The 14,661-nt window shown below is 39.4% G+C and overlaps 1 protein-coding gene across 22 annotated transcripts in view; it reads left to right on the forward strand.

Annotated features, from left to right (window-relative positions):
- Carf (calcium response factor) overlaps positions 1–14,661 on the forward strand; it is a 55,733-nt gene that overhangs the window by 673 nt on the left and 40,399 nt on the right. For 3 of the 22 annotated variants that reach the window (XR_003955577.1, XR_003955578.1, XM_017320604.2), the window contains exons 1-4: positions 3,513–3,891; positions 6,418–6,534; positions 9,190–9,307; positions 10,329–10,556. Coding sequence is in view for 17 of the 22 variants with exons in the window: in XM_017320604.2 (XP_017176093.1) it covers positions 9,233–9,307; positions 10,329–10,556 (303 nt within the window). In the remaining 5 variants the exon portion in view is untranslated. Of the gene's footprint in view, positions 1–3,512; positions 3,892–6,417; positions 6,542–9,189; positions 9,308–10,328; positions 10,557–14,661 lie in introns of those variants that run through there. The other 19 variants (XM_006495974.2, NM_001285463.1, XR_001784597.2 and 16 more) reach the window with 16 other exon arrangements.

A 14,661-nucleotide genomic window follows, 5' to 3' on the forward strand; every position in this document is an offset into this window, starting at 1 on the left:
GTCTCAATGGTCTCGATTATTACTCTAGTTATTTTCCTGAGTGGAGAATAGATGGGGGCTATTACTCTTAAGATCCCAAAGTCACTTTTTTAAGGCATTCGTCTGAAAACCTCCGGGGGTAGGGTGGGGTACAGGGACACACTACTCTGAGACAGCAATTTAGAGTCAGGCAGAACTGGATTGCAAAATGTGTTGGCTTAGCGGTATGAGTGAACCAGTGAATATGGTGAGAGGTTTTCTATATGTCGCCTAATTAAATTTAAATCCGTAGAAAACTAGAAGTTATCTAGTCAGTTGGAGGCGAAAACAATCATTTGTTAAGTGGACAACGACCCAAAAAGCATGACTGTTCTCAGTTTATTCATTTTACAGAATTGCATGCCCCATTACAGGAATGCCTGAATTTGATTCTACCTGTTACTTAACCTCTGTGCCACACTAAGATTAGCTGTGACAATTTAATGTCGCATAAGAAGCACTCAGAAAATGTTAACTATTTTTCTCATAAGAGCTACCAATAGAAGTTTTTACCACTGATGTAGGTGGAGGCATAAAATGAGAAAAACCTCTGCCCAAAATACAGGGAAAAAAAATTTCCTTGTTCAGATTGGGTTTGCTGATAACAGTGTTACCAGACGAATTAACTATTGAATTTTTACTGATAACATATAACTAATTAAAACATCATTTTAAACTTCCTTTAGTTTGGACTTAACAGATTAACAATACATTTGGAAGACAGTACATTTTTAAAATCTTAATTCGAGTGGAAAACTATGATTAGGAAGATATAGAACAGGAATTACTCAGAGTTCAGTTTGCAAAGCACACATCTTGAATTCACTAAAATATATTTTTATTTAGCTAAGGTATTTAGTTAAGGGAAGATAAGTGACTAAGAATACCTGGGACGAGCTTTTTTCAATAGTCACTTACATGTCTTAGCTGGTATGGCTTGCAGGCGTTACCTAGATAGCTAATGCTAGAGTGTTGGTTCTCTTAATTTTAGCTTATATCAACTGCAGACTTCTGGGATTCATTTATTGGGGTCCTCATGAAGACTCAGTGTTATCTGGAACAAGATTTCTTTTTCTTAACAGTCTCTTGGTGTTTGTTTATTTGTTTTTTGATATTAGGGATTTTTTTATTTGTTTGGTTTGGGTTTTTGAGGTTTTATGTTTTTGTTTGAGACTGGGTCCCTATGTAGTCCAGTATGGATTTCAATTGACTATGTTTCTCCAGATTAGCTTTGAATTCTAGGCTCACCTATTTCTACCTCCTGAATACTGGGATTATACCTGCCTGCAGCCAACCACACTTGCTTGTTGCTTGTTTTGAACCTTGAGTCTAACATTCTGGAATTAATCTCAGGGCTTTGTGTGTCCTAGACCAACAGTCTGCTGCTTAGCTATATCATGGCCCACGCTCTGGGATTTTAAGAGAATTAGCCTAGTTTCTTTTTATCCATGGGGTTTGTGTTCCTCAGTTTTGGTTACCTGCTGCCAATATGAAGTGGAAATCCTAGAAATAATTGATGAGTTTGAGATTGTATGTCTTTCTCAGTAACGTGATGTCTTGCACCATCCTACCTGGGGTATGAATCATTTATGAGTCCAGGGAGAGTGTCCACTCTCTGTGCTGCTCACCTATTAGTAGGTAGTAGGCTTTTGGTTATTAAGACATTATTGTAGACCTGTGACACAGTAAGTGCAAGAGTGGTGATAATGGCAATTCACATGTGCCAAAGAGAAGTTAAAAAGTGTTTAAATAAAATGGTGAAATTCATAATTTGGAAAGAAAAGCTATAGGCTAGTTTAGTAACGTCAGCAGTACAACAATATTTTAGAGACCACATTCACTTGATTTTAGGAATACATGTGGGCTCATGACTGTACCCAAGGGTAAGAGGGCAGAAAACCACTGTATTCCACTTACCATTAAATGGATAATCAAATCACTTCAGAGTCAGTGTAAAATAGAATATTAAGTAATACTTAAGGGCTGGCGAGATGGCTCAGTGTGTAAGAGCACCCGACTGCTCTTCCAAAGGCCCGGAGTTCAAATCCCAGCAACCACATGGTGGCTCACAACCATCCGTAACGAGATCTGACGCCCTCTTCTGGTGTGTCTGAAGACAGCTACAGTGTACTTACATATAATAAATAAATAAATCTTTTTTAAAAAAGTAATACTTAAGCTCTCAAAGAGCAAAGAAATAAAAACGTTTATGTGTGCAGAGTAAGAGCTGTAGAAGTTGTTGGGTGGTGATGTGGATGGTGGTGGTGATGGTGGTGGTGATGGTGGTGGTGATGGTGGTGGTGATGGTGGTGGTGATGGTGGTGGTGATGGTGGTGATGGTGGTGGTGATGGTGGTGATGGTGGTGGTGATGGTGGTGATGGTGGTGATGGTGGTGGTGCAGGTGGTGCCTTTAACTCCAGAACTCAGGAATTAAAGAGGCACGTGGACCCCTGTGAATTTGAGGTCAGCTTCGTCTACAGAGTGAGTTCGGGAAGAGCCAGGGCTACACAGAGAGACCCTATCTCAATAAAACAAACAAACAAAACAGAAGAAAAAATAAGAAAGAAAAAAATCTGTATAAATCAAGATTGTAGAAGTTTTTAGGGAAGACATATCCTAAACTAAAAGATATTTTAAACATGATCTTTAACTTTTCTACAAAAAGTTAAAAAGCTGGATCTGCCCACCTTTGCCTTTTAGTGCTGAGATTAAAGTTCTTTGCCCCCCAGCCCTCCACACACCTGGCTTGGATTATTGGTTTTAAAGGGTATATTTTAGTCCATAAAGGTTATGGTGGAAACACAAGATTGATGTTGACAGTTTTTCATAAAGTATACCTGAGATATTACCCTTAATGTTTTGAACAAATATATTGGCTATCGATCAAATGTCTATAGCTCAAGTATTACCCCTTCTAGAGAAATATCCTGACTAATCTCTAGCCCTCTGCCATGAGTTCACCATGTGCAACACAAATAGCCTTTATAAAGTAAAATCACAGAAGCACTAGTGTACCATTTCTTCCAAATCTTTATTTTTTTTAAATAGATTGATTTTTAATGATGTTAGTCTTGTTTGTGGTTTGTGCACATGAGTGCAGTGCCCACAGAGGCCAGAAGAGGACATAACATATGAAGCTGGGGCTTCAGGTGTTGTGGGCGTTGGGATGGTTGTGCTTTGGTCCTCTGCAAAGCAGTATGTGCTCATAACTACTGAACTACCTCTCCAGCCTTGTACCCTTTACCTTTGTAAAGTGATAGAAACATCCTAGAAAGCAATTTCCTGGAAAAAGAAAAGTGGGCTTTCTGGAGTTATTAAGTATTCTCCATCCGTAATGCTTCTTTCTTTGTGCTCTTTGTGACCAGTCCTGGTACTTCCTGCTTACACAGTATATTTGTCAGCACTAGAACTATAGGTTGTAGGTGTGGAAACTTTATTTTCAAGCTTCTTGTTGCTCCCAGAGTTGCTCCACTGGTAATCATTTTCACCGAGGGAAGAAAATGTGGCTACAGAAATCGTTTCAGTGATAACTGTAAGACTTGTTGGTCCTAAAATAAATCTGTAGTTGTAGATGAGGAATCAGGACAAAGGTCACTTATTCCAGGACACAAGCACTTCAGCTCTTTTCACTGAGTAGAATAAGGCTCTATCATATTAGCCTGCTAAATAAAATTATGTAATGTAAAATATACATTCACCACCATTTCCTTACAGAGAACATGCTACCGTGAAGGCACAGTCACAGCTTTCACATAAGCACGCGGCTGGCACTGTTATAATTTAGTGCCCCAAAGGAAGACCCTCAATGAACGGGCATTTCTGAGGCAGAGTACATAGGCATCTGGACTTGAGACTTGAGCCACTGCCTGAAGGTGACAACTTTGTAAAACTTTGTTTCTTCATCAGTTGTCCTTTTTTCTTTCTTTCTTTCTTTCTTTCTTTCTTTCTTTCTTGTTTGTTTGGTTGTTGGTTTGGTTTGGTTTGGTTTTTGTTTTTTGAAGACAAAAGTTTCTCTGTGTGGCCCTGGCTGTCCTGGAACTCGGTAGACCAGGTTGGTCCTGAATTAACAGAGATTCACTTGTCTCTGCCTTTCAAGTGCTGGGCTTAAAGGCATGGGCCACCCATGTCTGGCCACCTCCTTCTCCTCTTCCTCCTTCTCCTTTTTTTCTCCCCCCCCCCTTTAACCCATTGAGTGGTTTTAATGCTACCAGTATGTACATAGGTGTAGGGTCATCCACTGGAGCCTAGGCAACCTCACAAGGGTTGAATCTCCCTCCCATTGGGAGCCATCAATTTCAGCTGTTCCCCAGTTGAAGGGTGGCACTCTTTTCTTTTCTTCCTCTTCCTCTTCCTCCTGTTCCTCTTCTGTTCTGATTGATTGATTGATTGATTGATTGATTGGTTTTTTGAGACAAGGTTTCTCTGTATAGCCCTGGTTGTCCTGGAACTCACTTTGTAGTCCAGGCTGGCCTTGAACTCAGAAATCCGCCTGCCTCTGCCTCCTGAGTGCTGGAATTAAAGGTGTACGCCACCACTGCCTGGCAGCCGGGGTGTGTGTGTGTGTGTGTAGAACTTTACGACTCCCATTTCTTTCCATTCTTTGACTTTATCTTAATCTTGGTAAATCTTATGCATGCAGTCATAGCTGCTGTCAACTTATGTATGAACCATGTGTCTGACAGAGGGCTGGTGTCTGGAATATACAAATAGCTCAAAAAAAAAAAAAAAAATAAAACACTAAACACCAAAAACCCAAATAGTCCAGTTAAAAATCTTGAGTAGAATTAAACAGAAAGTTCACAAAGAAAAAAACCATAAATTGCTAAGAATTCTTTTTTTAAATGTTCAGTAAGCATTGTAGCCATCAGGTAGATTCACATTGATACTACTATGGGATTTGACATTACCCCAGTTAGAATGGTTAAAATCGAAACGAACACAGATATGCTGGCAGGAATATAAGAAAAAGAGAAAAATTATTTGTTAATTGAGATTGTTTGCCTTGTGTCCAAATCTTTGAGAAATAAGTGTCTATGGCTTAAAGGTTTAAGAACAACACACTCTTTGAGTTCATTGAGACCTAGTAGGTATAATGAAGAGTTTTAGATGGATGAAGGAAGATTATCAATACATCAGAATCTGGAATAAGAATATCTGTTCTGGACTAGAAAGATGGCTCAGCAGTTAAGAGCACTGACTGCTTTTCCAGAGGTACTGAGTTCAATTCCTAGCAACCACAAGGTAGCTCAAAACCACCTATGGGACCTGATGCCCTCTTCTGGTGTGTCTGAAGAGAGCAACAATGTACTCACATACATTAAATAAATAAACAAATCTTTTTTTAAAAAATTAAAGAATATCTGTTCTACTCATGACAGAAACATCTTAAGGTGGATACTAGAAACTCTGAGTTGAAAAACTGAGTTTTTACTGGCCAGGCAGTGGTGGCTCACGCCTTTAATCCCAGAACTAGGGAAGCAGAGGCAGGTGGATTTCTGAGTTCAAGGCCAGCCTGGTCTACAGAATGAATTCCAGGATAGCCAGAGCTGTATAGAGAAACCCTGTCTCAAAAAACAAAACAAAAACAAAAAAAGAAGAAAGAAAGAAAGAAAGAAAGAAAGAAAGAAAGAAAGAGAAAGAAAGAGAAAAAAAATGTTTTCACTGAATGAGATTCAGAATGCAAAGGCATGGTTTAGCAGGTATATTTTGCATATACTTTTCTTCTTATAAATGTATGAGTTTTAGGGCTGGAGAGATGGCTCAGTGGTTAAGAGCACCAATTGCTCTTCCAGAGGTTCTGAGTTCAATTCCCAGCAACCACATGGTGGCTCACAGCCATCTGTAATGGTATTTGGTGCCCTCTTCTGGTATCTCTGAAGATTGTTACAGTGTACCCATAAATACAATAAACAAATCTTAAAAAAAAAAAGTGTGAGTTTTATATAATAATAAATCCACTTAAATTTAAAAGATTCTTCAATAAGCATGGAACAGAAGTTTTAAGTGGTAAAAGAATCTATACCATGGTATCTTACTGTTTTTCTTTCTTACGGCTATATAAATCAATTGAATTTAGTGATACCAGGGTTTTATTAGGCTGATTATTTTTATTTTTTGTATATGGGTGTTTTGTTTGCAGTAAACCTGATATTTACTGACTGACTTAGTGTATGCACGTGCATTCGTGTGTCTGTCGTCAGAGAGCAGCTCTCTCCTCTCACTCTTTGTGGTTCCAGGAATTTAGCTCAGGCCATCAGGCTGGGCAGCTTTCTTTACCCACTGAGCCATCTCATTGGTCCCATCAGAGAATTGTTTCTCACAGACATTACTGAGTTTGTAACCTGTGGTTTTATTTAGGATCTTTGCATTTATGTATTCATGGCTTTTCTTCTATTTAGGTATGGTGAGATCAACAGAGGAAGAGACAATTGACATTGGGAAACCAGCCCACTATTCACAGTTCTCAAAAGGAGTGGCCATGCTGTACCACAAAGTGCCAACAATATAACACCAAGGTCAGTGGTAAGTAGACATGGGAAGAAGACTGCAGAGGAACCTTCTTGTGACTTTTGAGAGAAAGACTGGGCAAAGAAGCCCATAGTAGACTAATCTGGCCAGATCAGATAGTCTGAATAAATTTACTGGGCTCTAGCTTGTGCTGGCTGGCAGCTGGCCTTAGGATACTAGGCCCAAGTGCCTCAAAGTTTACATTATGAATAATTTCTCACTTCCAAGTTTGTCAAGCTAATACTAGGTAGTATGAGTGTTTAGTTTTAACTTTAAGATAGGTCTCGTTACGTAACCCAGGCTGTTAGATGTTACATATGTAATCCTAGAACTCAATCTTCCTGCCTTAGCCTCCTGATTACTGGGATTCTAAGCATGTACAATCCATGCTCAACTGGAGGAGAGAGGGAGATCAGAATGTTAAGAGTACCATTGTCATCGTCTTCAGGAGTTAAAAGAGTTATTCTTTGATAACTTCATAATATATACAGTGTGTCTTGATCATAGCCAACCCACACTCCACTTCCTCTAGTCATCCCCAACATGTGTTCCACTCGCCTTCATAATCCACTGAGTCCAGTTAGTGCTACCAGAAGCCACCACCTGAAGAAAACTTACTTCCCATTGTCCAGGAGATATCAATTGCCAATAGCTCCTCAGCTAAGGATGGGGCCTTGTGAGCCCCTCTTCCATCCATGCTAGAATATTGATCAGCTTGACTTTTTTTGCAGGTAACCATAGCTGCTAGAAGTTCATGAGGGCAATGATCATGTCATATCCAAAAGATATTTCATGACACTCATTCCCACCCCCTGGTTCCTACATTCTTTCCCACCACTCCCCATTTCTCGCCTTGGAGGGGAGGTAGAATGGTAATTCTCAATACCCCATTTGGGGCTGAGCACTCAACATTCTCCAGGTCTGAGTACTTTGACTGCAACTCACTGCAGAATAAAAACTTTCCTGACCAGAATTGAGAGCAGCACAAATCTCTGTTTCTAAACCTATTTAGAAGGCAGTTTGATATGTTCATTCAGCAAAACAATAGCAGGTTTCTTCGTAGCAGCTATGACCTCTCCAGCCATGGGCTTTTGACTAGGTTTAGAGCACCAAACGTCCCTCCTATATAGTGGGCCTCAAATCCAACTAGGAAGCAGTTGGTTACCTCCATAACAACAGTGCCATCGATGTACCAGTGAGCACATCTCACCTGCTTGGTCACTATTACAGCATACAGGGTCTACTACTGAGTAAGTCCATTAATGCCTTTTCCTCCCTGGGCCAGAATAGCACCTCTAGCACTACGCAAACTGGCTTGTAGAGAGGAAGCTGTCAGGTCAGTTCTAGCTTGAGCTCTCTAGTTACCACAATCAAAGTCTGTCGTGTCTTCAGTGGCAGAGCCTTACAAACTCATCTTTGGTTGGCTACATAAATATGTCTAGTAGTTTCCCCTTATCTGAAACTTTAACTTAAAAAACCTTTTTTATTGTTAATTGTGGGCAGGGTGTGTGTGTGTGTACATGTAGAGACCAGAGGACTTTACCTACTGAGATATCTTGTAGGCCCCATGCCACTCTTCGTAATTTCAGTTTCCTGTAAAGAGCCATGATTAGAAAATACTAAATGGGAAATTCTAGGAATAACTTTTATCGTAGTATAGTGTAATCATTCTATTTTATTGTTGTTATTATTTATCTTTTGTTGTGCATAATAGACCTAGTATAGAAATGCGGGTATAGAAATGCACATGTAGGATTTGCTCTTTTCTGAGGTTTTAGACATCCACTAGAGTATCAGAATGTGTCCTGTAGGACACATATTCCATGGATGCATAGTCCTGTCAGCACCAAACCATCTTTTCTAAAATTATATGATGCTGTATAGTTAACCTGTCTTGAGGGACACATCTTGCCATGTATGTGTAATACCATCAGCACAAGGCATCTTCTCTAAAGTTGTATAAGGCCATATAGATTAACATGTTCTGAAGGACACATGTTCTCATGCATGCATAGTCCCATTTGTACCAAGGCATCTTTTCAAAAAAAATTTTTTTAAAGATTTATTTATTTATTTATTTATTTATTTCATGTGTGTAAGTACACTGTTGCTGTCCTCAGACACACCAGAAGAGGGCATTATTGGATCCCATTACAGATGGTTGTGAGCCACCATGTGGTTGCTGGGAATTGAACTCAGGACCTCTGGAAGACCAGTCAGTGTTCCTAACCGCTGAGCCATCTCTCCAGCCCCATCTTTTCAAAATTTATGTAATGTTGTATAGGTTACACCCAACCCATAAAAATAACCTTTTATTATATTACATATAATAATATATTTAATGAATAACATATTCATTAAATATGTGCAGTGCGTGTAATGTAACTTTATAACACAAATTCAATTTTAGTGAGCAAGCATAGGATGTAATTAAGGACAGAATGAGAGAACTACGTAATCCTAATATTTAATTTGCCTTAAATGCATTCTGGTGCCTTGGCAAGTTAATTAACAAAAACAGTAATTTCCTATTTATAGAAAGGAAATTTTTTTACTTAAATTGTGTGAGAGGCCATAGTATGGAAGATAAAAATTTTACTTAGGATTAACATCCCCATAAACCGTCATTAATTGTCCAGTTGACCAGGCGTTTAACCTTTCAGCCATTAACTAATCAGAGAAAATGGAACTGAATGTGAAGCCAGCATGGAGCAGCGTCATTCCTTAGCGGGCAACTGTGACGATGGTGAGAAGTCAGAAAGAGAGGCTCAGGGATTCGAGGTAGGGATTCACCGGGAAAGTGTTCTCATCTTAAGAAGAACAGCATGCCATTTAACAACTTTTCACGCTTAAAGAATAGTTTGTTGTTCTCACAGTGATACAAGACTTTTAATTTGCCAGGAATGGAAGTACACACTTGTTTTTCCAGTACTCAGAGACAAAGGCAGAGGGTTAAGGTCAGGCCTGGGATACATATTTACTGTTTCGAAAAAATTTTTTAACATATCATATATTTAATTTAGTGGTATAGAATGGTTATATTAATGCTTAGGTATAGCCATAAAATTTGTATACTCAAAATATATTTTTTAATTATATTTCACTTTGTTCAAAAGCATCCCTGAGGATATAAAGACTCAAAAAATATAAAAGTCAACAATTTCACTTAGGACAGCTGTTCTCAGCTTATGGGTCACAACCCATTTTGGGCTTGAATGGTCCTTTCTCAGGGTTATTCTCAAAACAAATATTTACATTATAGTTCATAACAGTAGCAAAATGACAGTTATGAAGTAGCAATGAAAGTAATCCTATGGTGGGGTCAGCGCACATAAGTTACTGTATTAAGGGTCACGGCATTAGGAAGGTGGGAACCACTGGCTGAAGACAACTTTAGGGTAGAATGTAGCTCAGTGTAAATGGTTGATCTACATGTAGAAAGTCCTGGGCTCAATATCCAGCACTAAAAATACCTAAACTCACTGGGTATAGTGGTGCACACCTTTAGTCCCAGCACTTAGGAGGCAGAGGCAGAGGCAGGGGAAGACAGATCTCTGTAAGTTCCAGAGCAGCCTAGACTACACTGTGAGCTTCAGGACAGCCGAGGCCATGTAGAAATACCCTGTCTAAAAAAACATAAAAATAAAAATGAAAAAAAAACCCTTTTGTTGCAAAAGTAAAATGAACAATTAACTGTAATATAAGTGTCTGTCTATGTTTAATATACAGTCTTTTTTTAGAGATTGTAAAAATATGGTATTTTTTATGAAGACTGAAGTAAAATTCTTTTTCTTTTCAAAAGCATCGGACCTGTATGGACTCTGGGGATCCTTCCTTTGGGCAAAATGATCCCCCTACCATTTTGCCCATTACTGCTCCTAAAACATATGATTCACTCACATCACAGGATATGCCAGAGACACTGACTGACACACAGGCCCTTCATGAAGAGCAATTTCATCTTTTGGACCAAAATGGGCAGCCTATTCAATATGATCTTCAGTCTTTGGGAAATTCTACTGCACAAATGGTGAGAATATTTTATAACTAATGAGTATTATGTTATTATGATATTTAACAATGTGTATTAATCATGCTAAATTAGTTTCTTTTTTGTATATTTGTTTGTTTGGTTGGTTCTTTGAAACAGGATTTCTTTGTGTAGCCCTGGCTGTCCTGAAACTCACTCTGTAGTCCAGGCCAGCCTCAAACTTGGGGATCTGCCTGCCTCTTCCTCCTGAGTGCTGGGATTAAAGGTATACTTTTATCAGTCCCAGCCACTCTAGCTTGTTTGTCTATCCGTCCATCCATTTGTCTGTCCGTCCCTCCCTTTCTTTTAAATTCTTTTCTCTCATATCCCAACTGCAGTTTCCTCTCCCTAGTCTTTTCTCAACATCTTTCCTCTCCCCCTAGATCCACTCCCACCTTCCTCTCCTCAGAAAAGAGCAGGCCTCCCAAAGACACCAAGCAAACACAGCATAACGAGCTACAATAAGATTAGGCATTTCCCGTCTCATCAAGGCTGGACAGGCAACCCAGTAGGAGGAAAAGGGTCCCACAAGAAGGCAAAAGAGTCAGGGACAGTCCCCACTTCCACTGTTAAGAATCCCACAAGAACACCAAGCTATTCAGCTTGTGTATTCAGAACATACGCAGAGGACCTAGGACAGACCCCTACGGGCTCCTCAATCTCTGTGAACCCCATGAGTCCTAGTCAGTAGGTTCTGTGAGTCATTTCCTTGAGGTGTCCCTGACCCCTTTGGTTCCTGCAATCCTTTCTCCCCTTCCTCTGCAGGACTTCCTGAGCTCTGTCTAATATTTGGCTCTGGTATTCTGCTTCTGCCCCCATCAGTTGCTGGATGAAATCTTTCTGGTATCTCTGATGACGATTATGCTAGACTGCAGTCCCAGAATACACTTCAGGCAGAATAAACTATAGGTTGAAGATTTTGTGGCTGGGTTGGTATCTCAAACCTTCCACTTGAGGCCTTGCCTAGTTATGGAAGATGGCTGGTTCAGGCTCCAAGAATCCGCATTACAAGGAGTCTTTGCTAGGGTTGCTCTCAGAGATTTCATAGTTTCTATTGCTCTAGATTTCCACCTTGCTTCCAAAATGCCCCCCAGCTGCAGTCATTGAGCCCAGAATTTTCTCCTGCCCCCATCCCTCCTATTCCCAACCCCCCTGCCTACCAGTCCACCAGCAAAATCTATTCTATTTCCCCTTCCCAGGGAGATCCTTTTATTACCTCTTAAGCCCTCCTTGTTACTTAGCTTCTCTGGATGTGTGAGTTATAGCATGATTGTCTTTTACTTTACAGGTAATATCCACTTATAACTGAGTACATACCATGTTTGTCTTTCTAGGTCTGGGTTATCTCACTTAGGATGATTTTTCTAGTTCTATCCATTTGCCTGCAAATTTTATGAAATCATTGTTTTTTACAGCTGAGTAATACACGACTGTGTAAATGAACCACATTTTTCTAGTTTCTGGCTATTATGAATAAATCTGCTACGAATATAGTTGAGCAAGTGTCCTTGTAATATGATTGACATCCTTTACATATATGTTCAGAAGTGGTATAGCTGGGTTTTAAGGTATAATGAGTCCCAATTTTTCTGAGAAACCACTATATTGATTTCCAAGTAGATGTACAGTTTGCGGTCTCACCAACAATGGAGTGTTCTTCTTGCTCCACATACTGGCTAGCATGAGCTGTCTGTCACTTGTGTTTTTACCTTAGCCATTCTGACAGGTGTAAGATGAAATCTCAGGGTTGTTTTGATTTGCATTTTTCTGATGACTAAAGATGTTGAACATTTCTTTAAGTGTTTCTCTGACATTTGAGATTCCTCTGTTGAGAATTATCTGTTTAGATCTGTACCCCATTTTTTTACATATTAACCCTCTGTCTGATGTGGAGTTGGTGAATCTTTTCCATTCTGTGGGATGCCATTTTGTACTGTAGATGGTGCTTTTCAGCTTCATGAGGTTCCACTTACTAATTATTGATCTTAGTTCTTGTGCTGTTGGTGTTCTATTTAGGAAGTTGTCTCCTGTACCAATGCAGTCAAGGATAGTTGCCACTTTCTCTTCCAGTAGGTTCAGAGTATCTGGTTTTATTTTGAGGTCTTTGATCCATTTGGACTTGTTTTGTGCAGGGTAATAGATATGGATCTATTTGGATTATTCTACATATAGACATACAGTTAGATCATTTGTTGATGATGCTTTCTTTTTTTTTCCATTGTATGTTTCTGGCTTCTTTATCAAATATCAAGTGTTCATAGGTGTATGGACTTACACCTGGGTCTTCGATTCGATTCTACTGATCAGTGTGTCTGTTTTTATTCCAATACTATGTGGTATTTATTACTACAACTCTTTAGTATTGAAATTAGGGATGGTGATAACTCTGGAACTTCTTTTATTGTATAGGATTGTTTTAGCTAGTCTGGGTTTTTTGCTTTTTCATGTGAAGTTGAGTATTGTTTCTTCAAGGTCTATAAAGAATTGTGCTGGAATTTTGATGGAGATTGTGTGCATCTGTAGATTGCTTTTGGTAAAATAGCCATTTTTACTATGTTAATTCTTCTAATCCATGATCATGGGAGATCTTCCCATTTTCTGATATATTCTTCAATTTCCTTCTTCAAAGACTTGAAGTTTTTATTATACAGGTCTTTCACTTGCTTAGTTAGAGTTACCCCCAAGATATATTATTTTTGTGTATTGTGAAGGTTGTTGTTTCTCTGATTTCTGTCTCAGCCTAAGTATTAGTCAGGGTTCTCTAAAGTCACAGAATTTATGGGTAGTCTCTATATAGTAAAGGAATTTTTGATGACTTACAGTCTGTAGCCCATCTTCCAACAATGGTCAGCAGCAGCTGTGAATGGAAGTCCAAGGATCTAACAGTTGCTCAGTCCCACAAGACAAGCAGGTGAAGAAGAGTGAATCTTCCTTCTTCCAGTGTCCTTATGTAGGTCTCCAGCAGAAGGTGTGGCACAGATTAAAGGTGTGTGTCACCATGCCTTTAATCCTAGATGACCTTGAACTCAGAGATTTCCCTGTCTTAATCTTATGAATTCATAACCACTATGCCTCAAAATCTCCATGCCAAGATCCAGGTCAGAAACTTGTATCTCCCAGCCTCCAGATTAGGATCACTGGTGAGCCTTCCAATTCTGGATTGTAGTTCATTCCAGATATAGTCAAGTTGACAACCAGGAATAGCCATGACAATCCACCCATTGTCAACTTGACACAAATAATATCTCATGTCCACATGAAGCAATAATAAGGTCATGAATATGCCTAACACAATATAACTACTCCTCATACAATCACAAACACATTTGAAAATTTACAATGGGGAAACGTCCCTTGGGAACATTCTTTTAGTGTTTCAACTTAAATACCAATTGATGTTAAAAAAATTGGAAGAAAGACAAATGTATTCTTAACAAAATAAGACAGAAGCATTTATATTACTTTACAATCCTCATTTCTGCAACTGGTTATGTGGCCTTAGCTGGTATTTATAACTACCTTACTCTACTACCCGCTCTGTATTTCCTCTACCCTCTTCAAGCACCTCAGCAGGTCTTGGCTCTTTTCCTGGAGGAGTGACCCATACCTTCATTCCTGATGGGTCTATGTCCTTTGTCATCCTGCTTGGGTTAGGCTGTTGTAGTTTCCCATTGACTTTAATCACAGGACATGGTAGTACTAAGAGACGCCCTAAGGGATCTTCTACACTCCAGACATAATCTTGCTTACCACCATTGTGAAGAGGTAATCCAATTTCCCCATGGTAATTTGGATCTATCACCCCTCCTAACACTGTTATTCCTTTCTTAGCCTATTGGTTTAAGGGCATTAGAAGCCCAAAATGACCAGGGGGAAGTCTGAGCTTCCAGTTCAATGGAATGTTTGTGGCTCCTGGTATGAGCACTCCCCCCTCTGGAACCAAATCTTCTAGGTCAGCAGAACCTAGAGTTGTGGGGACAGGAAACAAAAAATTTCCTAGAGGGTCACTAGGAGTGATAGTGAGTGGAACTAATCCCTTTTCCACCTCTTGATTCCTGGACCCATGGATACTGGCTATCGGGGAAACCATACCATATATCAGACA

Source organism: Mus musculus, chromosome 1, assembly GCF_000001635.26.
Source record: "Mus musculus strain C57BL/6J chromosome 1, GRCm38.p6 C57BL/6J".
Classification (NCBI taxonomy): domain Eukaryota; kingdom Metazoa; phylum Chordata; class Mammalia; order Rodentia; family Muridae; genus Mus; species Mus musculus.